Source organism: Ornithorhynchus anatinus, chromosome X3 (genome assembly GCF_004115215.2).
Source record: "Ornithorhynchus anatinus isolate Pmale09 chromosome X3, mOrnAna1.pri.v4, whole genome shotgun sequence".
Lineage (NCBI taxonomy): Eukaryota > Metazoa > Chordata > Mammalia > Monotremata > Ornithorhynchidae > Ornithorhynchus > Ornithorhynchus anatinus.
Genome location: NC_041751.1, coordinates 11584435 through 11610603, shown reverse-complemented (window position 1 = coordinate 11610603; position 26169 = coordinate 11584435). Strand labels below are relative to the sequence as shown.

Below are 26169 nucleotides of genomic sequence, written 5' to 3'. Positions count from 1 at the left end.
TACAGTCTAGAGGATGAATCTGGTCCTCAGATGGAGGACTGTAAACTCATTATGGGCGGGGAAGGATCTTGTTAATTATGTTGTATGGCACTCTCCCAAGGCCTCAGTACAGTCTTCTACTGGGTTCTAATCCTGCCTCTGCCACGTATCCGCTTTGTGACCTTGGGCAAGTCACTTCACTGGGCTTCAGTTACCTCGTCAGTAAAATGGGGATTAAGTCTGTGAGCCCCACGTGGGACGGAGGCTGTGTCCAAACCAATCGACTCGTATCTACCCCAGGGCTTAGAACAGTGCTTGACACATCGTAAACGCTTTAACAGGTATCATTGTTATGATTATTACACCACACAGTAAACACTCAAGCCCTCCTGTGAATCAACACCTTGGGATACCCATAACGGAAAGGTCTAACCTGAAGCATCGAAGTCCAATCACCTGTGCTGGGGAGCAGCGGCACGGGAAAGCGCCAAGGGATCAAAGACAACGGCAAAAGACTCATGTTTTTACCGCGTGGAAAAAGGCACCGGTAAACCACTGCTGCATCTTTACTGAGAAAACTCTATGGAATCACATACCTGAATGATTTCATGTCAGAAGATGGGACGTCCTGAAGAGGGTGTGTCCATGGAGACGCACTGGGGCGGCAAGGACTTCGACGGCACTTTGAAGAAGAAAGCACTGGATAAATACCACTGATGGAGTGATTGGAAACAGGTGATTAATGAGCTCACGCCACCGCTCTTCCCCTTCCTGTCTACCTCTGACGGAGGAGGACATTTGCCCCGTGGACTACGGTGGATATTTACCACGGGAAGAAAAGCCACTGGGTGGTTCCTGTTGGGTGAGTGAATGTGTCGATCCCTGTCTACGTGTTTGTTTCAAAAGTTCGGATCAGTGTGGCATGGAGATAAGTTGCCTTGCCTCTCCAGAGTCCTTCTTTGCCCAGATTTGGATGAGTCGGGAATGTAAGCGAGCTGGGGTTTGGTGTTTTTTCAGGCCAGCTCTCGGGACTTGACGCTTTTGAATTCCATTCCCGGCTCTGCCACTTGTCTGCTGTGTGACCTGGGGAAGTCCCTTCACTTCTCTGTGTCTCAGTTCCCTCCTGCGTAAAATGGGGATCGAGACCGTCAGCCCCACGTGCGACGAAGGACTGTGTCCAACGCGATTCGCTTGTCTCCACCCCAGCGCTTAGTACAATGCCTGGCACATAAGCGCTTAAGAAATAAAATAATAAAACAAGTAAAAATTAGAGAAGCAGCGTGGCTTAATGGAAAGAACCCTAAAATAATAAAACAAGTAAAAATTAGAGAAGTAGCATGGCTTAGTGGCAAGAGCCCTGGCTTGGGAGTCCGTGTGTCTCTAATCCCCGCCCTGCCACTTGTCTGCCGTGTGACCTTGGGCAAGTCACTTCAGGCATTTAGTCGTATTTACTGAGCGCTTACTGTGTGCGGAGTACTGTACTAAGTACTTAACTTCTCTGTGCCTCAGTGACCTCATGTATAAAATGGGGATGAAGACTGTGAGCCCCACGTGGGACAACCTGATCACTTTGTATCTGCCCCAGCGCTCAGTGCTGGGCACCTAGTAAGGGCTTAACGAATGCCATCGTTATTATAATATCTTTATTATGATTTAAAGGTGGGAGCGAGGCTTAACGAATGCCATCGTTATTATAATATCTTAATTATTATGATTTAAAGGTGGGAGCGAGGCCTTTTTTTTGTGTGCCGGTCCTTGCTGTTGAAGTTGGGGGCGGGGGGGCGTGGCTGGCTCAGTGGAAAGAGCACGGGTTTAGGAGTCAGAGATCACGGGTTCTAATCCCGGCTCCTCCACCTGTCAGCTGTGTGACTTTGGGCAAGTCACTCCACTTCTCGGGGCCTCAGTGACCTTATCTGCAACATGGGGATGAAGACTGTGAGCCCCACCACCTGCCCACCAAACACCCCATCCTGGGTCAAGCCAAAAAGAATGTCTAGGTGTCAATTTGAGATAATCAAAGGTATTTCTTGAATGCTTACTGTGTGCAGGCCACTGTACTAAAGATTACCCTGTATCTACTCCAGCAATTAGAACCGTGTTCGGCACATAGTAAGCGCTTAGTAATAATAATAATAATAAGGGCATTTGTTAAGCGCTTACTATGTGCCAAGCACTGTTCTAAGTGCTCGGGGGGGGGGGAGAGTACAAGGTAATCAGGTTGTCCCATGTGGTCAGCTGGGTGACTTTGGGCAAGTCATTTAACTTCTCTGGGCCTGTGACCTCATCTGTAAAATGGGGGTTAAGACTGTGAGCCCCACGTGGGACCACCTGATGACCTTGTCTCCCTCCCCGCGATTAGAACAGTGCTTGGCGCAGAGTAAGCGCTTAACAAACGCCATTATTATTATTATGTGGGGCCCGCAGTCTTAACCCCCATTTTCCAGAGGAGGGAACTGAGGCCCAGAGAAGTGAAGTGACTTGTCCAAGGTCACCCAGCTGACAGGTGGCGGGAGGCGGGATTATAGAATCCGTGACCCCGGCCTCGAAGAGAAGCAGCGTGGCTCGGTGGAGAGAGCCCGGGCTTGGGAGGCAGAGGCCATGGGTTCGAATCCCGACTCTGCCCCTTGGCAGCTGTGCGACTGCGGGCAAGTCACTTAACCTCTCTGGGCCTCAGCGACCTCATCTGTAAAATGGGGATGGAGACCGTCTCGGGACGACAACCTGATGACCCCGCATCTCCCCCCAGCGCTTAGAACAGTGCTCTGTACACAGTAAGCGCGTAACCAATACCAACGTTATTATTATTATTATGAAGACACAATGCTTCTTAAATGCTAACCTTATTATTATTATTAGTGGGGTCGGGGAAGGGGGCCCTCCCTCGCCCCCCCCCCCCCCGCAGTTCCCTAGCGGCGGGGGCGTCGTGCAGGCGGCGGTCCCCGAGGTCGAGCGTTAGGGGGCGCTGTGGCGCAGGGCCGCGCCCACCCCCCTCCCCCCGCTCGCGGCCGAGCGCGGGTGTCAAAGCCCACGTGCCCGCAGCCGGCGCACGTGCCCGGAGCCCGCGCCCGCCCGGCGGGAGCGAGCCCGAGCCGAGCCCGAGCCGAGCCGAGCCCGAGCCGAGCCGAGCGGAGCCCGAGCGATCCCGGCCGGCCGACAGGATGGTGGCGGCGCGGGCGCGGGGCTGCGGGGGGCGGCGGCGGGAGCCCGGCCGGAGCCCTCCTCCTCCCGCAGCCCGGTGACGGGGGCGGCGGAGCAGGAGCAGCAGGAGCAGGAGGGGTAGGAGGGGTAGGAGGGGCAGGGAGGGGCGGGGGCAGTGCCCTCCGCCGGCCCCCACCGCAGCCCAACCGCCCCATCACGCGCGCGCGCCCGCGGGGGGGGGGGGGGGTCGTCTTCGTGCCCCCGCCGATCGATCGATCGATGGATCGATCTCCACCCCCCGCCGCTATTTCTAGGCCCGGGGCCCGCGGAATGGGCCAGCCGCCCGCAGGACCGGCCGGGGCCGGGGGCGCCCACACCGCCCCTCCTCCTCCTCCTCCTCTTCTTCTCCCTCCTCCCCCTCGTCGTCGTCGTCGTCGTCCTCCTCCTCCTCCCTCCTCCTCCGCCCGCTCTCCCGGCCCATCATTGTTGTGTGGGAGGGCGGCGGGGATGGACTGGAGCTCGGGGATCCGGCGCTAGAGACACCCGGGGCTCAGAGCAGCGGAGGGCGCCGAGCGAGCGGGACCTGCACCCTCTGCTGCACCCTCTGCTGCACCCTCTGCTGCACCCTCTGCTGCACCCTCTGCTGCACCCTCTGCTGCATTGGCTGCCGCAGCCCCGGCTGCTCCCGGCTCCCGTGCAGCCCGGAGAGACCCCCTCCCCCCTCCCTCCCTCCCCGCTGCCTCTGCCCCTGTCTCAGCTCTTCCCCACCCCTGTTTTTCCTCCCCTCCCTCCCTCCCTCCCTCCGTGCAGAGGCTGCTGGCTGCGGCAGATGTGCCTGGGGGTCACCGCGCAGCTGGGACTATGGTGAAATTTCCAGCGCTCACTCACTACTGGCCCCTCATCCGCTTCCTCGTCCCCCTGGGCATCACCAACATAGCCATCGATTTCGGGGAGCAGGTAAGCGCCCCTCGCTCCTCCCCGACCCCCCACCCCGGGGCGGGATGGGCAGCTCGACGCGGCCTTGAGGGGGGTCAACAGCCGGCCACAAAGGAGGGGTGGGGGAAAAACCCCTTTGAAGTAGGATTTTTTAAAAAACAAGCAAACACAAAACTAGCACGCACAATCTCTTCACTTCGGCCGTACTTATGGAGCGCTTACTGTGTGCAGAACACTGCGCCGAGCGCTTAGAAAAGCAATAGAGACAGTCCCTGCCCACAGCGGGCCTACTTTAGTTTTCCCACCAGGGAGCCCATTTTTTTTTCACACCTGCCTCCTTTTTTTTTTTTGTCGGGGACACACGCGACAAATATCGCCACCTCTCTGGGGGACAGGGACAGCCATCCGACTGTCTTGTAGCGCAGTGCTCTGCACAGAGTAAACGCTTAACGGATTTCGCAGAAATCATTACCCGCAGGGGAGAGGGGCGGGTGGGGATGGTAGCCGGTGGAAGGAATCTTGTTTTATGCTGGTTTTCATTCGTTCAGACGTATTGAGTGAGCGCTTTACTGTGTGCAGAGCACTGTCCTAAGCGCTCGGATAGTACAAAACAGCAGTGAAGAGAGACGATCCCTGCCGGCAGCCGGCTTGTTTTTGTATTTCATCAGACTTTTCCAGCGCTCCTGTGTCAAATGCAGAAAGGCTGGAGGAGGTGAGCCCTCCTCGGCAGGTGTACTGTAGGAGGGGAACGATTCTCAGTGCCCAAGAGGATTATGTAATTTGTGATTATGTAACCCCCCATCCCTGTTTAATTAAACAAGTTTTCAAAAGCTTAGCTGTTAGTGCTGGATTTGGCTATATCATCTCCGAATGATGAGAGAGGTTTTCCATTTGATACCGCAAGTTCATCTCCCAACTAGAGCTGATTTATATATTTTTTAATACAAGTAGATTATGTTGAGTATTTAGGAAACGGGGGCTGATGGAGCTGCTGTTGGCGTGTGGGATTTAGGATTGGTTTCTTCTCTTTTGGGAGGGCGGGTAACCTTTCCGTTTCTTGGACTGGAGAAATGTTTTTTTTTTCTCTCGTCCAGCTTTTCACCCATTTCACAGCCAGTTTTTCCACTCCATGTGGCGTCATCGCAGACCTGGTGCTGCAGCCTCTTCAGCAGCCAGTGAACGGGCCCTGCACCTTCTTGGTTAAAACTGTCTATTCCTAGGAAACTCCACCGAAATTCAGTCAGACTGTAGTCCTTTTATGAAGGACGGACGATTTCTGACGGGCTCCTATCGAGCCAAACGTACCGTTTGAGAACAGTTATTTTGGCCATGCCTGGTAGCTTCATATAAAAGAGACTTTTGGTGGGCATTTACCAAGACCAGTTTCGGTCAGTACTGTTTACCGAGTGAACACCTCCTGTGTTCAGAGCACCGAACTGAGATCTTGGAACAGTACAGTGAAATTAATAGACATGATCGCTTTCGTCAGATGACATTGTAGTGGAGAAGAGAAACACTAAAAATAAACCACAAGAAGAAGGGAACCGGAATATGTACCCAGGTTGGTCTCCATTTAGGGAGCAGTTATGCTGATGTTATTGGAACCCAGATCGGTTCCCAAACCTCGTATTGCTTGGGGTATATATTTTCAGGGGAACTTTTATTATGAATTAGGCAAACAATTTCACTCCCTTGAGTTGATTGTAATCAACCCTCCTTCTGCATCGTTTGAATTCATCTCATTTACCTAATTATTTTGATAGTCTAGCACAAGCGAGACAAATATCTTTGGATTTTATTTTGAGTGTTGATAGTCAAATTGTAAAAGATTTTTGTACCGTGACTTAAGTTTTTTGTTATTGGTATCTAGATATTTTAGCAAGTGAAATGTTTAATCTTTCCAGAGAATTAAGTGGGTTTCCTTTTCTTCCTATTTTTTGGCATGGTAACAAATTAAGAAGAAACAGGATTTATAACCACCATTAGCCTATGTGACATGTAATGACCCAGGTACCGAACTTCATTCCAGAATTGTTAGCTTCTTCGATAACTTGCATCTTCTCAGAGTTTCTTGATCATCTACAGAAGAGTTACAGGAGAGGCAATTTTAGCTTGCCTCATGTTTTGTGGGGTTTTTTTTTTTCAACTTGGTCATTCCAGTCTTCCAGGTTTGTCCTCTTAAGTACTGTCCAGAAGGCTTGTCCTGAGTGCCTTAGGAGTTACTATTGTGTTCCTATAGAATCAATAAAAAGTTTGATACATTGCATTCTCCTTTGCTTAATAAATCAAGCTGATATATCATGGAGGAATGAGCTGTGATGTGAAGGGAAATAATTTTTTGAGGAATATGTTGTGAAGAGGACACATGGGCTATGATCAATGATTTTCTAAATGTGGGACACTTTTTAGTTAACAGTGTAATAATGAAGGTTTTCAGGGAGCATCCCTCTTTTTCCCTCGTGGATTTATAGCTTAGCCTTGGGAATAGAAAGTTAAGGATGAAGGAGACTCTTGGGCCCCATTTCCATCCCCTTTTTCTCACAGTCCTGGATGTTGGTTGAGTCCTGGGTGAAAAACTACCTCCCCCCAGCTAGCTCAGAAATAGGGTGACAGGGGACAGAGTGGATCCTGGGTTCTGTTTTTGACCTTGGAGAGGCTTCAGGGGGAACCTTTGAACCCCCTCTCTGCCCCCCACCCCCATAGGGCAGAAAATGGGAGACAACCTGTAACTGACTCTGTAGTATCTTTGAATCCATGATTGAGAGCAAATGGGGCAGGACACCAACAGCTTGATGATTTTAAAATAATAATGCAAACTCACTATTAATATGCCAATGACAAGGTAGTATTAGAGTGCTCGGCAACAACAGTGGAAGTATCTACTCTAGAGTGTTTTTGATGGCCACCTGTAACTCTGGAGGGTCCATGAGAAAGATGCCTGGTATTGGGTGATACTCTGCTTTTTATCATGTGGGAAGGTAGGCAAGGAGAGGAAGAAAATCATTTACCCTCTGGTGTCAGTTGATAATTTTTTGCAGCGTAGACAAAATGGTATCTACAGGGAAAACAGGGGTCCTTTTTCTTCTAAGCTACTAGGCATTCTGAGAATCTCATGGGGCTCTGAAGAAGAGACTATGGAATACAGTTATGTTTAGCGCTGGCTTTGTGCAACACACTGTACAAGGTGCTGAGGGGTATTATTGAAGTGTTATCTAAGAACAGAGCTAGAGCATGGGCTTGGGAGTCAGAAGGACCTGGCTTCTAATCCTGGCTCTGCCATTTATCTGCTGGGTGACCTTGGGCAAGTTGCTTAATGTCTTTGTGCCCCAGTTACCTCATCTGCAAAATGGGGATTGAGTGAGTGTGATCCCTCTGTGGGACATGAACTGTGTCTAACCTGACTAGCTTGTATCTACCCCAGCCCTTAGCCCTTATGTGCCTGGCGCATAGTCTTTAACAAATACCATTTATTTTAAAGTCCTTGCCTTAAAAGAGCTTATAGCCTGATGGTGGGACGAACAGGCAACATGAAGGATGTGAACCAATTTTCCTAATTTTTAGATACATAAAGCATACAAATTTGTATTTATATGCATATTAGGGAAGATATGGTGGATGACATGGGCAGAGGAAGGTTAGTCAGGGAGAATTTCCTATTGGATTAAATTTGTCAAAAGCAAAGTGTTAACCTTGGATAGTAAATAATGCATAAATGAATGGTATTTTTTGAGTTATTGGGATATGTATTTTTTGATATCACCTTCTCAGCTAATAATTGAAATGAAAGGGCATTTAGCAATTAAAAAAAAATCACAGATAGAAATCAACATAGACCACACCTTTGTGACTAAAGGCAGAAGTAGTACATTAATTACCCCATTGCTATTTAGTGGTGTTAGTCAAGAAGAATCTTTCCAATAGCATAATCCTTCAAGGTGTTCTCTTGAAACACCATCATTTCAGAATAGATTCTCCTCCAGTTGTGCATGGCTAGCTAACCCATGGGAACTGCAGAAGCATCATGAAAGATAAATTTTAAACAATATGGAGTTTGGTATATCTGTGTGTGTGTGTATGTATGCACATGTATATTTCTCATTTCAGTGGTATGACATCATACAAGATTTTTGTAACTACAGTTTACCCTATTTCGAGCTCTAGGAGGAATGTCACTGTCTCCATGGAAGTGAGGTATTTAATGGATCGATACCAAGACTTGGTAATAAGCACTTACTGTGTGGAAGGTATGTTACTAAGCTCTGGAATAGATCCAAGCTAATCAGGTTGGACACAATCCATGCCCCATATAGGGCTCACAGTCTTAATCCCCATTTTACAGATGAGGAAACTGAGGCACAAAGAAGTTAAATTGCTTGCCCAAGGTCACACAACCAACAAGTGGCTGGATTAGAGCCCAGATCCTCAAACTCCTAAGTCTGTGCTCTCTCCACTAGGCTATGCTGCTTCCCTTGCCATTTTGCAGGCCCATTCCCATTCCTATTCCTCTGAGGAATAAAGGACCCAATCGCTTAATCCCCGTCATATAGCTGGAGGAACAGGCATAGGGGAAGGTGAAGACTGTCAACTCAGAATTGAGACCCAATTTTCTTGCTGTATAATATTTATAAACTTCTAATAGCTTTCTTAGTGGGTTTTTTTTTATCTTTTGTTAAGTTTTGCATGCCAACAGTCTCTGGGAAGTAGCAGGAGGATATCGTGGGATGGAAACTTGTGTGGCAAGAGAGTCCTGGAGACTGTCATTTCATTTATAGAATGAATAGTATCCCTAATTGGTTCCATGAAAATAGTGGGGGAGGAGTGGTAGCCTGTTTCTCTCTCCCCTGTGTCCTGGTGATGTCAAATATGTGTGTGTGTGTGTGTGTGTGTGAGAGAGAGAGAGAGAGAGAGAGAGAACAGGTGTAACTGCGTGTGTGCGCTTCTCCCTGTCTGCTGTTTTCCTCACCCAGTCTGAGACTACTTTCCCTGTCTCTAAAAGCCCCAGCATCTCTTGGAAAATATGACTCTTTAATACCTTAAGCCTCTCTCTCTCCTCCCCTTCAGCCCCCCAACAAATAAATGAAATTAAGCTAAACTTTTTCCCTCTCCAAGAGCACAAATTGAACAAGAAAATTTATGGCCAATCCATTGGAAGGTTTTCTGCAGGGTAGAGGAGTTTGATCCCAGAAGGTTGAAGACGATGGGGGAGGACATGCAGGACCCTGGTAGAGGCCCAGAGGTTCTGCTCTGACCGAGATGAAAGTCCTGGAGAATGTCTTGTCCAACCTAGCTATTGCCCTGTTTTGTGGAGGCAGAGCTGTTCTTGGTTGACAGATTCTGGGTGAGAGGAGGGAACGGATTGTCTGCTTCTCTGCACAAAACAGAGGGACCCTTTTCTCTACCAGAGGCCCCACTGGAGCTGTACCCAGCCCTGCCCCCACCTACCGTTGTCTCCCCTCACTCACCAGTAGACTCTTTCCTGTTTCCTAGTCCAGCCCCTCCCAGGTGTTGCAGCCTGCATGGCTCCTGCAGTCTCTCACAAATGACCCCATAAGCATGGGAAACACAGTGGGTAGCTCCCGGGCCAGGGGTGCAAACAGGCTTCTGGCCCCCTGGGAGGGAGGGAAGAAGGGGACTAGACATCCAAGTTTGGGAGAGGCCACATCTCGCGATAGCCAGAGAGACATCAGAGTCTATGGGGCTGGTCCGAATGTGGGCCTGGCCCAACTCTGTGGCATCAGTCCGTCACCCTAAAGCAGAAAAGCCAGTCTTGTAACCCAGGGCAAGGAGTTATTTAGATCTGTCTTATCCCCTCTTTTCCCATTTCACCCTAGCTTGCCATCTTTGTTCCTCTCAAGCTACTCTATGCCTGATTCTTGTTTATCCCTGCTGATGTCATGTTCACCTTCTCTCCTTGGTATCCAACAGACCCCAACTCTCCCCATATTAAGGCCCCTTCTGAGATCGTCTTCACCTTGAGGCCTTTCCCAAGTAATATCTAATGTCCCCCAACTGCCACTTTGACTCTTCCACACCATTTAAATGTCCACAGCTCCCATAGCATGTATTATATTTAATCTATATACTATCAGCATTTTTTTTAATGTCTACCTCCCCCTCTACACTGTAAGCTCCTTGAGAGAAGGCATCATGTCATCTCTTTTGAACTCTGCCAAGTGCCGAGGACAGTGTTCTGCACCCAGTAGTCATGCAATAAAATGCTTTTAATAGATTGTCCTACCTCTCTTTTTTACTTAGGAAAAAAAATAAATCACTCATTTTGATCCGAAAAATCTGTTGCTATAGTAAATAGTATCCCAAACAATTAGTAATATCTTTTAAGTTCATAATGATTGCAAAAATTAGTGTATCCTCATTGGCACCAAACCTACTAATGTTCCAGAGAATGACTTGAACCCTGGGGAGAATAGAGCCCGAAGATTCTTTTCCTCCGCCCCGGCACTTCCCATCACCCAAGATGATTCATTTCCACTTCAGTGATGTGGAAACAAGAGAACAGAAAAACTCAGAGACTTGGGTCAGTTCAGAAGTGAGAAGGGCCATGGTTTTAGGACATCTGTGCTTCTGCTCTAATCATCAAAATATGCTCCCTAGAAACACACAGAGTGGAGGAGTTTGAGTACTATTTTAAAAGTAGTCATTTTGGAGTATTTATTGGGCTTTTAGTGTGTGCAGATCACAGTGGTATGGTATAATACAATTGAGTTGGTAGACACAATCCCTGCCTACTATTGATGGAAGGAGTTTCCAGTCTAGAGAGAACTCAAAACTGTCTTTTAGTACCAGGTCTTAGCTTGGCTGCTTCATCTCAAAGTTTTCTCAAAACTCTCATCTTAGCTTTTAATTCCTAAAACAACAGTAGTGTATAGTAGTTTGTATGTGTGTGTATACACATAGATATAAACATATGCTTTTCTAATTTAGAAAAAGAGTAGGATTTAGCAACTAAATTATTTTCTGCTACTCAAAAACTTGACTCTCCCATTCTATTTGAATTGGGAAAGAGCACACACTGACTAGCTAATGACTGATGGACAAGCTTTGCTTTTAAGCAGGCTGAGATGATGGTTTGATGTTTATTTATATCAGTTATCCAGTCAGGATTAAGTTACTAGGATTTTGAGTGTCTTTCTGGATAGGGTTAGAAGGGCAAGGCTTACTTGACAATCTGAACTTTTCTTTTTCAGGGTCACAAAAAAGATTTGTTTCTGAAGTGGTTGTTAGCTTTCAGTCCAACTGTTGTAAAGTAGAATTAGAATAACTGGAAATGGACTTTTCAAACTGGCCTGTTTCTTACTAAGTCTACAAAATAGAGCTGAGTTGGTATTCAGCAGTGTGATCTAGCTGAGCAGTATGTGTTTTGGTATGTGTATTTTTTTTTTAATCTTTCAGAGACCTGTGTTCTGAATGAAGGTAAGAGTCTCTCCATTCGATCAGAGCTTTTGCCTTGTTGTTTGCAACTAAAGCTACTGAATTCCCCCCAAAAGCTTGAATTCTTGCATTTGATTCTAGTTGCTTAGCATTTGTCAGAGAGGAGGTCCTTGAATTTTGCATTTTAAATCTAAATGAGGAAAAAACAAAAAGACATGAGTTACAGTGGTATGCATTAAGCCCTTACTTTGTCCCTAACACTTGTACTAAGCACTGGTGTAGATTCAGTATAGGGAGATAGGACACAGTTCGTGTGGTTCACAGTCTAAGGAGGAGGGGAATAGTTATCTTAACCCCATTTTATGGAAACTGAGCAGAAAGAAGTTAAGTGACTTGCCCAAGGTCACACAGCTGTCGAGTGGCAGAGCCAAGATTAGAACCAACCGTAATCCTGTTGGGTAATTGTCAAAATCAACAATTTAGGGAATCCACATTTAAAGAAGAAAAAACATTTTAATCTGAACACCAGTCACCCAACAGTGGCCTATGAGAAATGTTGTGTCCTATGTCCACTTCCCATGTCCCATGTCGAAATTACAACCACAACTCTCCTTCTGGGGGTTTTTACTGCAAGATCAATCGATCATATTCATTCATTCGTATTTATTGAGTGCTTACTGTGTGCAGAGCACTGTACTAAGCGCTTGGAATGTACAATTTGGCAACAGATAGAAACAATCCCTGCCCAACAATGGGCTTACAGTATTGTGCGCTTACTGTTCGCAGAGCACTGTATTAAACAGTTGGGAGAGTACAACATAAAGTTGGTAGATGTACTCCTGCCCAAAAGGAGCCCACAGTCCTCAGGGAGAGACAGACATTAATAAAAATAAATGAATTAAGGGTATGTATATGTGCTGTAGGACTGAGGGAGGAGTGCAAGGTGAATGACAAAAAAGAGGGAATAAACATTTTGACTGTGGAAGTGGTACTCTGAGGTCTGGTGTCAAGCACACTGTGAGCCCCATGTGGGCCGGGGACTGCATCTGATCTAACTGTATTGAAACATTTAACAAATAGCATCTTATTACTATTGTTGTTGTTGTTCCCTGTAATTGCCTGGCTGTCCTAGATCATTTGACACCTTAGGCCTCTGATTGTGGTCATTTGCTAGACATCCTTCTAAAAGGGAAAAACATTTTAAGAAGGAGTAATCTGTTGAATATTTTCATTATTGGTATTGCCTGAATTTCATGAGCAGGTCATTTAGATCTTCCCATGAGCTAAACCCACCTGAGTGACCATTTCCTGGCTGCTGTCAAAGACCCAAGTGTAATATGCTGCCTCAACTTAGCTCATAGGGATGTGAACAGTAAAATTTTCCATTACAACTTAGGTGTAACTGATTGGCACTATAAATAGTATGTCTAAGGGATGCCCAGAATAATTCTTGGCCTCCACCACCTCTTATTCAGCCAATTGAAGATAGAAACTGGGAGAACCCTGGTCTACAGTGAGATTCCCCTCCCCACAGATATACACAACCAGTAGTAGTTTGTTGTTGCGACTCATTCTTCTCAGATTTGAGGACTTTTCTCCCAAAAGCTCAAAGCATATTAGGAATGCCATGATAAGTCCTCTAAAGCTCACCCGTCATTCCTGTTGGGCAACTTAGTCAGCATCCAAAGAGGTGGGAAGGGGACAGATATTCTGCCTGGCTTCCAGAAAAAGGGCGATAGGCTGCCAGGTGTGCTGTCAGTTGTACCCCATTTGTCCTCCCACACAGAGATGCACAATCAGTTTGGGTGTTGCCCCACAAGGCAGGCACCTGTTTCATGCCTGCCAACTCAGGTTTATTCAGTATTGCAGAGTGGTTTGAAAAATCCCATTAGTGCCCATGGAAATATTCCTAGCTGGGGCATTCTCACCAATCCTTCCCGCTCATCCCGAGGTTTTATCACATATGCTGGGAAGCATCATTAGCAAGGCATTTCAAAATCTCTCCTCCCCTTTAAAGCCTTATTGAAGGCACATCTCTTCCAAGAGGCCTTTCCAGACCAAGCCCCACTTTTCCTCATCTCCCATTCCCTTCTGCGTCACCCTGACTTGCTCCCTTTGCTCTTCCCCCTTCCTTGCCCCACAGCACTTATGTACATATCTGTAATCTTATTTATTTGTGTTGATACCTGTCTTCCCCTTCCCCTCGCCCTCCGAAGACTGAAAGCTAATTGTGGGCAGGGAATGTCACTGTTGATTGTTGTATGGTACTTTCCCAAGTGCTTAGTTTAGTGCTCTGCATACAATAAGCACTCAATAAATACAGTTGAATGAATGACAACATTGTTATAATTCATACTTATCCTTAACCTGGTTTCCTTAGGGCTGCTCTAAATGTTTATCAGATCTTTGGTTATGAAGTTTGCAAATTCATCATCAACGGTGTTTATGGAGCACCTGTTTTGTGCAGAGGATTGTATTAAAGGCTTGGGAGAGTTCAACAGAACTGAAAGAGATGGTCCGTAATCTCTAGGGGCTTATTGCTCCAGTACATATAATAATAAAAAACTTCACCCTTAGGTTTTGTTTTGGGGGCATGAAGTTCTGGAGGCCCATGGTGTAATGGGTTTAGAACATTTGGTGGTGAAAAATTGTTTCTCCCCACTACTAAATGTGACTTAGGTATGTTCATAGTTCTAATTTTCCTGTAAACCAGTTGTTTTCCTGGCTTGGTGCCACCTGGGGTGTGCCATTCTTCTTAGCATGGGGCCTACTTTTAATAGTACAGCATCTGCCCCTGATTACTGTGCTAGTAACACCTCTGAACCAACTGGGCGAGAGGTGCTGCTGAAAGTCTGCCGAGCACATTTATGCTTTCAGCTTATGCATGAGCTCACGTTTTGCAAATGAGACCTTCCTCAATGTGTCTTGTTCTTGCAGCTTTATTTTCTACGATCTTAACCATCAATCACTGGGAAGTCTGTGTTCCGACTTGATCAAGTGCAAGAATGCATCCACTGCAGTGAAATCCTCCTCTTTTTTGGGGGGAGGGGGTGTGGGTATTTAAATACTCCCTATGTGCCAGGCACTATACTAAACACTGGGATAGATACAAGATAATTAGATTGGACACGGTCTATGTCCCATATGGGACCCACAGTCTTAATCCCCATTTTACAGATGAGGTAATTTAGGCTCAGAGAAATGAATTGACTTGCCCAAGGGCACACAGCCAGCAAATGGTAGGGCTAGGATTAGAACCCAGGTCCTCTGCCTCCCAGCCCCATGCTCTATCCACTAGGCCCCACTGCTTCCCAAATCCTCTAATTTTATTTAAAACAATAATTGACCTACAGATCATTTAGAACTTTCATAATTCATTGTTCTGTAATCCCTTGAAGTAGTATGAGGATTTTCACTTTTTTTCCTCCCCTGGGGAGAGTCTTCCTCTGATGAGGCATTTGAGTTGGGGTCAGGAAGGAGAGGAAAGGGGGGAGAAGGGAAGAACAATAAAATTACACCTACTTGCTTTTTCTCTGAATTTTCCAGAACTGTTTGCTAGAGAGCCAAGCTCAACTGGGCAGCTCCTAAGTAGAGAAAATAGAGAATAGTCTCTCACAGAGGGAGGTGGCCATTTCTCATTTACTGAATGAAAGAAACAGTGGTGGGGACAAGCCGGTATTGATTAAACAATTCCAAGTTCATTGGATGTTTGTGGCTTGCTCCCAGAAAACAATTGCTGGTTTGCACAACAAGCTGTTTTCCTGGGGTATAAATCTGACCTGTCAATGAAGTGTCCTCACACTCAAGGAGTTTTAATGTCATTCAAGGGTAGTATGTCTCTATATTTCAACCCGGTGCCCTCTTCTAACACCCATGCTTATTTGTGCACAAGCTTGAGCGACTGTCTGTGCACCGCCTTAGTTTATTGCTCAGTGTGAAAGACACCTCACAGGCTAGAGCCTATGGCCGACTTGGCTGCAAGCAGGAGCATGCCAGAATGCCAGAACCCAGGAGCACGTGGGCTGTTATTGCATGTGTTAAAATGGTTTTGGCATTTTTGTTCTCTGTGTGAGCTCATTCAATGACAATGTCATTGATGATTAACCGCTTTTAAAAACTGCTACGTTATATCAGTCTGAGGGGGGTAAATGGGCAAGTTGGGAGGAGTGAGAGCGGCCAGGGAAGGTCAGTGCAATAGCCGGTCGTCTGTCACTTATGTGGGGTCACTGCTTCTGGTCCTTCAGCACTTCTACAATGGTCCTAGGTACTTGCGGGCCACTGTTGCAGTCCTCCAGCCGGGCAAGTGCTCCAAGCGTGGACACGATAGAGTGATGGCAGTGAGGGCAGGTGAGCGGAGTACTGGAATAGGCATGTAGGTATTTTTTTCTTTTTTGTTAAGCGCTGACTACGTGCCAAGTACTGTTCTAAGCACTGGGGGAGATACAAGATAAGCAGGTTGTCCCACGTGGAGCTCACAGGCTTCATCCCCATTTTCCAGAGGAGGCCGCTGAGGTCCAGAGAAGTGAAGTGACTTGCCCTACATCACACAGCTGCAAAGTGTTGGGGCTGGGATTAGAACCCACGACTTCTGACTCCCAAGCCCAGGCTCTTTCCACTAAGCCACGCTGCTTCTCTCTGGTGAGGGTGGTCCAGAATCCTCATGGATTTAATGCACCTATGGAGGACAACCAGGGAGGACTTAGGAGATCTCATTGCATCTTACCGCCTGCTAAATGTGCCACTTTATAGTGACAGGGTGAAGACTAAGCCTAAAGGGTGTTTTCAATCACCAGTCCCTGTAATTTGGTACTTATTGTGATGCAAATATCTCGATATTCCTTTTAGTAAATTGTTTGTTTTAGGGTTATTTGGGGGTGATATGGTTCTTGGAATTTTAGCATTAGTACCCAAGGCTTCCCTAGAGATAGACCTATTTGTTTTAGAAGTCATTTTCAACTGTCAACTGGGCTTTATCTCTAATGATGTCATTTCCCTTATTTTAGAAGGTGCTGTTACCATGTCACTTAATGCACATCCAGGTTACTCGCTATTAATGTGCACTGCTGCGTCTAAATTGTATTCCTTTCTTCTCTATTGACGCCAAGTATCTTGATTATGAAATGCAATTAGAGCCCCATTATTGTGGTATTTCATTATTTGACTTTCCAGAAAACAAATATTTTAAAAAATCCATTAAAGACTTCATCATTAGGAAGGAGGCAGATTAGAATTTAGATCTCCAAAGAGCCTGAGGCTACGAGTCAGGAGACCTAGGTTCCAATCCCAGCATTTATGCTACCCAGCTGGGGGATCTTGGGCAAGTCACTCCATCTCTCTGGGCCTCAGTTTCCTCCGTAAAAGGGGATGAAACCTGTTTCCATATCAGGTTGTGAGCCACTGGAGGGATAGGGACTGTCTTCATCTGATGATCTTGTGTATATCCCAGTGCTGAGCCCAATACCTTGGCCCAAAGCAACTGCTTAGTAAATATCATAGTTATTTTCCTCATCAAAAGCATTTATTGAGCTCAGACTGTCTGCAAAGCACTGTACCAGGTGTTTGGTAAAATTCAACGAAAAAAAGATTCAGTCTCTTTACCTTGAGGGATTTATAATTTAATGGAGAGGCTAGTGAGCATAAATTGTCAAGCATGCAAATAGTAAAACAGTAAGGCCAAAGATACAAATAATAAAAACAAAAGCAAGGAGTGAAATGAACTTGGGTCACTCCCTAAATACTCCTAGTTCTTCCCCTGCAGTATCTTACAGATTTTCCCCTTCCCTTTTCCTCTCAGCCATCACTCCACTTCGAACCCCCCGTTAACTTCCTGCTTGATCGCTCTAACAATTCTCACCGGTCTCTCCCCTCCTTAGTCAGTCCTCCCTAGAGTTGCCCAGATCTTCTTAAAACACCCTTCCTAACATGTCACCCTTCCAATGGCTGTAACCAAAAAACTGTAACCGTTGGATTTTGGTTGCCTTCTTACCTATTAGCTCTCTTCTCATGATATATATATATATATATGTATATATATGCTCACACTCTTTACTCCTACCAAGATAAAACTAAGTACTTCACTCACATTTTCCCAAGTCCAACTTCCCCCCTGGCTTCAAATACATCAAACTATATCCCTTCCCAGTTTTTATAGCTCTCCTAAAGTGTCACCACCTTCAAGAAGCATTCCCTGATTAATCCTTACTTAGTAGCGATAGAAGCATTTATCAAGCTCCTGTTCTTTGCAGTGCACTGTAGTAGGAATTTGGAAACTTCAGAAAGAAGTTAGACATGAACCCAACCTTCAAGGAATTTACAACCTAATGGGGAAGACAAATGAGTAAGTTACAAACATATATTGGTTAAAAGGAAGAGCGTAATGCAAAAGATTTTTTAAAAATTAAGTAAAAAGTGACACGAACAAATGTACACATGGCTGCTTTGGGGGACTGGTTAGATGACATCACCAAGAAGATAGGGATTCATCAAGGAATGCCCCTTCGAAGATAGGGAGGGAATGAAACTACTTAGTCTGTCACTGCACGTAGTAGCTTAAGGGACAATGAACCAAATTGTACCTTGGGATTTTTACTACCCTTCTATTCTAAAGCGACCTTCTCTGTAATACGTGCTTAACTCTCAAGCCCTTATCACTGTCTTCCTCAGTGTGGGAGGTGAGGGAGTTCTCGGAAGGCTTGCGAAGAGTGGGAGTCGCCCTCTTGGCTTGCCCTGCCTCCTGTGTTTATTGAGCTGTGCACTCCAGGAGGAGGACTTGGCCTCATTGAAGGCCCCACAAGGTGGGCGAGCCCATGGTAGAGTTGCCATGACTTACTATATGACAGCTGTACTGGACACTGCATCTTCATGCCCAAGAGGTCACTAACCACTAGCAAATAATACCTTTCTGGGTGGATTCAAGACAGCCCTGGGATAGAATGGAGAGTTAAATGATGGGTTCAGAGTCCACTGGAGGTAGTGCAAGCTCCAGGTAAAGACCAGCAGTATTTGAAGTTCAGCTCCTTACCCAAATGATCTTTTGAAATCATAAGAGAAACAGCATGGTCTGGTGGAAAGAGCATAGGCCTGGGAGTCTGACATTCTGGTTTCGAATCCTGGCCCTGGCACTTACCTGCTGTGTGACCTTGAGCAAGTCATTTTGCTTCTCTGTGGTTGTTACCTCATCTGTAAAGTGAGAATGAAGTACTTATTCTCCCTTCCTATCTCCCCTTTAGACAGTGAGGCCCATGTGGGATGGGGATCGGGTCCAACCTGCTTATACTCTATCAACCTCTGTGCTTTGCACAGTGTGTGGCACATAGAGCTTATCAATAAGTGAAGAAATGAGACCACACCCTTGCATCCCTATTTTATCTGGGCACCGCGCTAAGATCTGAGCTCCATTTGTTGTGGTCGTCGTGGGGAGTATGCCTCTTTAATTAGGAAAACAAGGCATATCCCCTGCTGAAGGATTTCAAGTGCTCTTTAACTCAGCCAGAAAAGTGGTAATTCAAGTGTCTACGGCTTAGCTCTCTCAAGACACACACATACATGCTCTCCTGGAGCACGCCCTGGGCTACTTCATCTCTAATCCTCTTTCATATGATTCCAAATCTTTCCTGGCATCCAGAGTCCTGCTGACTGTAGGGCTACTGCCCTACTACATCTGACTGGCTTTCTATATTTCTGTCTTGATGTATGGGTTTAGTAGGGCATTTAATTTTCTATCCTCCTAATTTATTTTAGCAGCTTTCGGAGACAGTTCTGACCTTTTGTTTTACAAGTAGTGAGCATTCAGCTTAATCCTCTGTTTTTAGTTAACGACTGATGCTTAGGAAGTGAACAAATGTGATAATATTAAGGGTCTTCAACAAGCCTTCGTCGAACTCTCGGTTGGCCCTTCTTGAAAATATTCCGCGTGTTCGTAGGATGTGCTTTTAATGTCTCTGATGTGACTTAGTTCCATTTCACTGGCCAGGATTAATCATGGAAAGCTTTATGTTCAGACCCCTCTTGGGATTTGGAAGGGTCGATATCATGAACATCTATTTCTTGAAAAGACTCAGGGTTTGTCAGAATTCCTCAGCTAGGTTTCCTCCCACTCCCACCCTATTTACAGTAGCTGTCAAATATTGTTTTATTAAAGTCTAATCAGCAGAAACAAAGAATTGGGACCTATAAACACGAATTGAAGCTTCACCAAATATATCACCGCCCCCCCCCCCCCAATAGGATTGCTTATCATCACCTTTTTGTAACCATTCCTTAACCGCTCAGTCTTGGCTTTAGCGTTTTTTACTCTTTGTAAGAACCTAGTGAATTCAGTAATATGCTTGTTACCATCAAATGTCAGTTAAGAATACCTTCCATTTGTTTAGTAGATCTTGCAGGATCTCTGAGAGGCGTATATTCTTGCTTTACAGACAAAGGGTCTTTCTACTGTAAAGTGAAATGATTTGCCCCAGATCACTGCTGGAGTCCACATCAGGCTCCATGTTCTGATTCCTACTACTACCACTACTACTACTAATAATAATTATAGTTTTGATCTTTAAGTGCTTATTGTGAGCCAAACACAGTACTAAACACTTAGGTAGATGAAAGATACCAGTCAGACATAAGCCCCTGTCCTATATTGGGCTCACAGTCTACTCTTACAAACCTATTTGACCCAGCCTCTCCCTAAAAAAAATGCACATTTTTGTTACCATCAAATAAAGTATTTGAAAAAGAAAAAGTACTGTTGGGCCAAATAAACTGAGTTGAGCTTACTTGTATCCTGCCTAATTGGTGATATATTTGGTGAAGTGAGAGAGGGAGTAGGATGTACATCACACTAAGACTCCTGGAAGGGGGAGATTTGTAATCAATCCATATTTAGGGAAAGAGAGAAATTGTGCATCATCCTTGGCAGACATAGGTGAAGTTTCAATAGTGTAGGTAGCAACAGGGCAAAGTCAAAATTGCAGAGTGGGTGTTTGCATCTTTGGGTATAGAGGGAAATGTGACTGTACCCTGTTCCTGTGTCAGGAACCATGCTTGGCACATAGTGCTTAAAAATACCATTATTATTATTATAGAACTTTTTTATAGTATTTAAGTGCTTACCATGTGCCAGGCACTGTACTAAGTGCTGGGGTAGCTACAAGATAATCAGGTTGGACACGGTCCATGACCTACATGGGGCTTGGAGTTTTAAATCTCCATTTGACAGATGAGGTAACTGAGGTCCAGAGAAGTTGCTACTTGCTCAAGGTCACACAGCAGACAAGTGGCAGAGTTGGGATTAGAACCCAAGTCCTTCTGTCTCCCAGGACCATTAGGCCATCCTGCTTCTCATTTGCTCCTGTTTCACCAGACAATCACTAGGCTGGAAGACAACATTAAGGCTCATATGTCTGTTCCCCCACATCCTGCAGGATCTCCGCGTTTAAAACTATATCAGAAAAATGAGAATCGATTCTGTTTTTAAAGACATTCAGAGAAACATCTTCCATGGTCTTCTACTGTATACATGTATGTCTTTCCCAAGTTTCAGCTCGTAGAGCAGTTCCTTCTCCTGACTTACACATGCCAGGCTTTCTCCTGCCAGTCTGCTACTCTGTCCCATTTGTTTGAGGCCTCACTACTACTTTAAAAATGTTTGTTTTGCCCCAGCTGCTCTTGTATTCCAAAGGTCAGTTGACCACAGAGCACCAGTTTGGAAATCAAACTGGCACCTGTTCTCCTTCCATGCCCAAATCCGTAGAGCTGTATTCTTATGAGCAGTTTCTCAATGCTGGAGAACCGACTCTATCTATGACCTCATTATTGATGGTCCTATCAATCAGTCGGTCATATTTATTGAGTGCTTACTGTACTATGTCCTTGGGAGAGTACAGTACAGCAGAGTTGGTGGACACCTTGTCATTTTCAGGTTGTGTGACCTGCAGGTGATCAGCCAATCATTTGATGGTATTTATTGAACCCTTGCCATCTGCAGAATAATGTATTAAAGGTAATGGTGATGAAATTTAGTGAAGCTATTTGTGCTGTGTGTGGAAGGTTCAGATCTTGCCAAATGTGATCAGCCATGTTTGATAGGCTGTTGACTTGGAGTGACACTTGATTCCCCACACATCCTTGAATTAGTGGTATTTGAGTACTTACTGTGAGCAGAGCACTGTACTAAGCACTTAGGAGAGTAGAGAAGCAGCTTGGCTTAGTGGAAAGACCACGGGTTTGGGAGTCAGAGGTTGTGGGTTCTAATCCTGGCTCTGCCACTTGTCAGCTGTGTGACTTTGGGCAAGTCACTTCACTTCTCTGTGCCTCAGTTCCCTCATCTGTAAAAGGGGGATTAAAACTGGGAGCCCCACGTGGGACAACCTAATTACCCTGTATCTACCCCGGTACTTAGAACAGTGCTCTGCACATAGTAAGCGCTTAACAAATACCAACATTATTATTACAGTGCCACAGAGTTGGTAGATCCGGTACCTGCCCTGAAGGAGCTACATACTGTCTGTGCCCTGGAACTAAAGAGTAAAGTACTGATTTTTGCAGGCAGGATGAAAAAAAAAAAAACTCCAAAAGGAAACAAACAAAAAAAGAAAACCCAACCCTATAAACCTCTATTTCATCAAATTTTTAAGCAACCTCCATAAATAACCTCTATTTCATCAAATTTTTAAGCAACCTCTGTAAAACCAATCTCCTGCTACCTATCTATGGTTCTAGAATGCTGTAGGGTTTCTAAGGTAGAGGCTGTTTGCTAAGCCAATTTGAGAGCTGTAATTAGATCAAATAGACCATAAAAGTTACAAAGGACATGATTGTAAAAAAAATCTCTTCTACCAGATAAGACTGATCTGCACTTTGTACTTTAGATAAAAAGTGGGATTTCACCTAAGAAGGAAACTCCCAACACATCACCTTATCAAGAAATGTTAAAGCAGGTTGACCTGTGTAAGGAAAAAGTTAAAAGTAGAATTCATCTCATAGGGATGAAGCAGTAGCCAGCATTGAGCTATATGAGGACTGGTAACCTTCTTTTAAGTAGAATAATAAACAGCTTAGTGGAGATATCCTTAACATCTTTAGGAGAAAATACTCTCAAGTGCTCTACACAGAGCAGATGCTCAATAAATGCCATTGATTGATTAAAAACTACTATTCATTTCAGGAACCCACAGTAAGTACACTATTCACTATTGAAAAGCATATTAAAGTGAGACTAGAGCAGAAAAGAATTCTGTTTTTGACTAATCAGTAGTTTTTATTGAACACCTACCTACAATGGCAGAGCACTGTACTAAGTGCTTGAGAAATACCATGAAATTAGTAGGCATGATCCCTTGCTCTTCAGGGATCTTACAGTCTAGGAGGAAGACCTATTGCTGATACCAGAAAGTAAGAGTGTAAAAATATGTAGTTAGGGACACTAAGTGGTATTAGGATGCTGAGGAGCACAGGAGGGAGGGAGTACCCAAGGGCTGAAGTGGCAATGAAAGGGCTGGGTGAGATAATGAAATCTTAATCAAGGAAGACCTCTTATAGGAAATGTTATTTCAGTCAATGGTAATTGATCAATCAATGGGGATGTAATACCTGATCTCCCTTCTATTTAGATTGTGAGTCCCATGTTGGACCTGGTTATCTTGTACCTACCCTAGCTCTTACTACATACAGTGCTTGGCACACAGTAAATGCTCAACAAACGTCACATTTATTGGGTAGACCAGCGGCTTTCCAGATGTGAAGTTGGAGGGAAGTCCCAAGCAAGAAAGAAGACCTGTGCAAGAGGTCGAGAGGAGGAGAACAAGCACAGGGAATAGTTTGATGTGCACAGGGAATAGTTTGGTGTTAGAGTGAAACATGCACCAACTTTAGAAGAGGTAAGTAGGGGGAGAGAGCCAATGGGAGTGTGCCTTTAAGCCCACACTCAGGTGTGCTGCTTGATGCAGAAAGGAATGGTTCACCATTGAAGGTTTTTATGGAGTAGAGAGATGTGCAGAAGCTTTGTGTTCACAGTCAGGTGGGATGTTGAAATAGGCAAGATGCTCGGGGCTAGGCTTTAATAGGCTTGCATTAGAGGGGACTCGGCCGTTAATAAAGCTCTTTTCCAAAGAAGGTTGAGCTGGTGACCAGCATGGAAAAGGCAATGAGGCATTTAAAAATATGACGTCGTTTGGCATACAGAGCACTTTCTAATTTGTTCTTTATAAGCATCAACCTCATTTATCTCATGACATTGTACTTTCTTTTAATTGAAGGTTTTCACATTCTAGGGACACAAAATAATAGCTATAATACTTACAGGCTTTAATCATTTTTCTTATTTTATGGCTTCTTTAAAACATCTGATATAAAAGAGGACAGCATTCACAACCCTAGCATCTCTTATTTTGAAATGTCCTTGGCTAGCAGTTGACTGTAAGTTGCCTCAGCAGTAACAGTGGGACTTCTCAAGACTTCCAAAATAAACTTCCAATCTAAACTCAGGAGCTGATTAGTAATAGTTAATCTTTTATAGTCTTTCATGCATATTTAAAGAGACAATTAGTGTTGCATCACTTGGTTTTGTTTTGTGACTACTCAGATTATACAATCTAAATCCTTTAAGTAGTGCCTATTGTCTCCCCTGAGACACAACTGGCATGGTAGCACAACAATTCCTTTACCTCTCTTTATCTTTTTTAAAGAATGTGTTCATGCCTCTACAAAATGTCAAATTATCTTTAAACAGATCCCCCACAAAACAAAATATCATTCATTTCCTGACAACTGATATGTCTCCATGGGAAATGAAGGCAGTGACATTTTCTGAACCCTTTCCTGCTCTGTCAATTGGCTGACAGATATACTAATACCACTGCCAACTGGAAAGCTATTTGAATTTAGGCGACTTGAAGAGGCAGATTAAAATATCTCCTGAATTTCCTAAATCAATTGAGTAAGTCTAGCAACTAGCAAAAGGTATTCAGAAGCATTAGTCTTTTTGTCCTTGGTTGAATGGAAAAGCCCTCCTGGAGTCGTTGGAAAGACTCTTCCAGCTCAAGTTCCTCCTCTCCATCAAAAGCTGTGTTTACTTGCTCTTCTCTCTGCGGTTCTTGGAGCACTCTGGTCCCCAAAAATGTATAGATCCAATTCATTTCTTCCTCAGCCCAAATCTCCTGGCCCATATATGAATACCTATCAACTTCAACAAGAATCTTTTAAAGGCATCGTGCTTTCCAAGGTGTCTGCCATCTATTTTCCTGTCACTGATGCTGGAGATTCATAATTTTAAGTTTCCTCTTTCTTCTTGAGCTGTGTGCTGAACCTTTGTGAGGTAAGTAAGCAAAGGTATGTTGGATTCTCATTGCTTGAATGGTATCTGGGTGGCTTCACCTGGTGGACCATTCCTTTTCATGCAGTCCATCAAAACCAGTGACCCTCTGCACTACTCAGGGTGCCAGTGCCCTGTGCGGAAGCCTAGCGTGCAGAACCCCAGAGCTGGATCCCATTTTTGTTTGTCCTTCTTGGGGCATGGCAAAGTACAGTCCAGGCTACCAGAGTGGTTAGTTTACTTTCTGAATGGAGGGAAACAGCCCATGAGGTTACAGCTCTCCTGGGTTTCTTTCAGCTGGTTTTTAGATCAAGATTGAATGGATAGAAGAGCATCTTCTTATGAGACCAAATCCCAGGACTGCCAAGTGCCATTTTCCTACCTTTTGTGAATAAAAAAGTTTAGAGAGTATAAGCCAAAAAAAATACACCTCCCGATATTAGGTTTGCTGTATTTAGAGAACTCTCCTTTTTTGGAATTGTTTTTAAACAAGCTAAAATTGAGAAATCCTAACATAAATGACAAACTTATGATGATGAGAGCAAAAAGGAAAAAGCTCGGGGTTCGAATTTCAACTCGCCACTGGTCTGCTGAGGGACCACGGCCAAGTCACTTTAATCTCTCGGGCCTCAGATTCCACAACTATAAAAGGGAAAAGCAGCCTGGTCTAGTGGATAGAACTCAAAATTGGGAGTTGGTAGGACCTGGGTTCAAATTCTGGCTCCGCCACTTGTCCGCTGTGTGACCTTGGGCAAGGCATTTAACTTCTCTGTGCCTCAGTTCCCTCATCTGAAAAATGGGGATTAAAACTGTGAGTCCTATTTGGGACAGGGACTGTGTCCAACCCAATTTGCTTTTACTCACCCGAGTCCTTAGTACAGTGCCTGGAACATAGTAAGCTCTTAACAAATACCACAATTATTATTATCATACCTGCTGACCCTCTTAGATGTGAGCCATATGTGGGTCAGAGACTATATCTGATGGAATAATTACGTATCAACCCCAGCACTTACCACACAGTAGGCATATGATAAATGTAATTATATGTCACAAAAGAAGAACCCTATCTAATGGATTTTAGAAGTGAAGGACCTGGGAATGTAATTGTTATACAAAAGCATTGATATGTTTGCTTACTGGCAATTTCAGAGATGTTTCTATTTGCCCTGTGAGTCTTGGTGCCTGTTTTTTGGGGAAAATTTGAGGTTGTTTGAGAAAGGGACTTTCAGGTAGCAGTCAGACTACTCACAAAGGACCCCTTTTTCATGGTGAACAGGATCCCAGGATCTGCCCAGGATCCATCTCCACAGAGGCCCTATCTGCATGGCTCCCAGGGTCCTGCTGTGTCCCTACCAAAATCACCTATGTGCAGAGCACTGAGCTAGATGCTTGGGGGAGTACAATAGAGTTAGTAGACACGATCC

General features: G+C 44.9%; 2 protein-coding genes across 3 annotated transcripts in view; one reads left to right on the top strand and one right to left on the bottom strand.

Annotated features, from left to right (window-relative positions):
- FBXL7 (F-box and leucine rich repeat protein 7) overlaps positions 1–682 on the bottom strand; it is a 471040-nt gene extending 470358 nt beyond the window's left edge. For both annotated transcript variants that reach the window (XM_029053850.2, XM_029053852.2), the window contains exon 1: positions 576–682. The gene's annotated coding sequence lies outside the window, so the exon portion shown is untranslated. The remainder of the gene's footprint in view (positions 1–575) is intronic.
- Positions 683–3230: 2548 nt separating this feature from the next.
- ANKH (ANKH inorganic pyrophosphate transport regulator) overlaps positions 3231–26169 on the top strand; it is a 122759-nt gene continuing 99820 nt past the window's right edge. The window contains exons 1-2 of the mRNA XM_029053848.2: positions 3231–3255; positions 3928–4074. Coding sequence (XP_028909681.1) covers positions 3979–4074 — 96 coding nt within the window. The 5' untranslated portion in view covers positions 3231–3255; positions 3928–3978. The remainder of the gene's footprint in view (positions 3256–3927; positions 4075–26169) is intronic.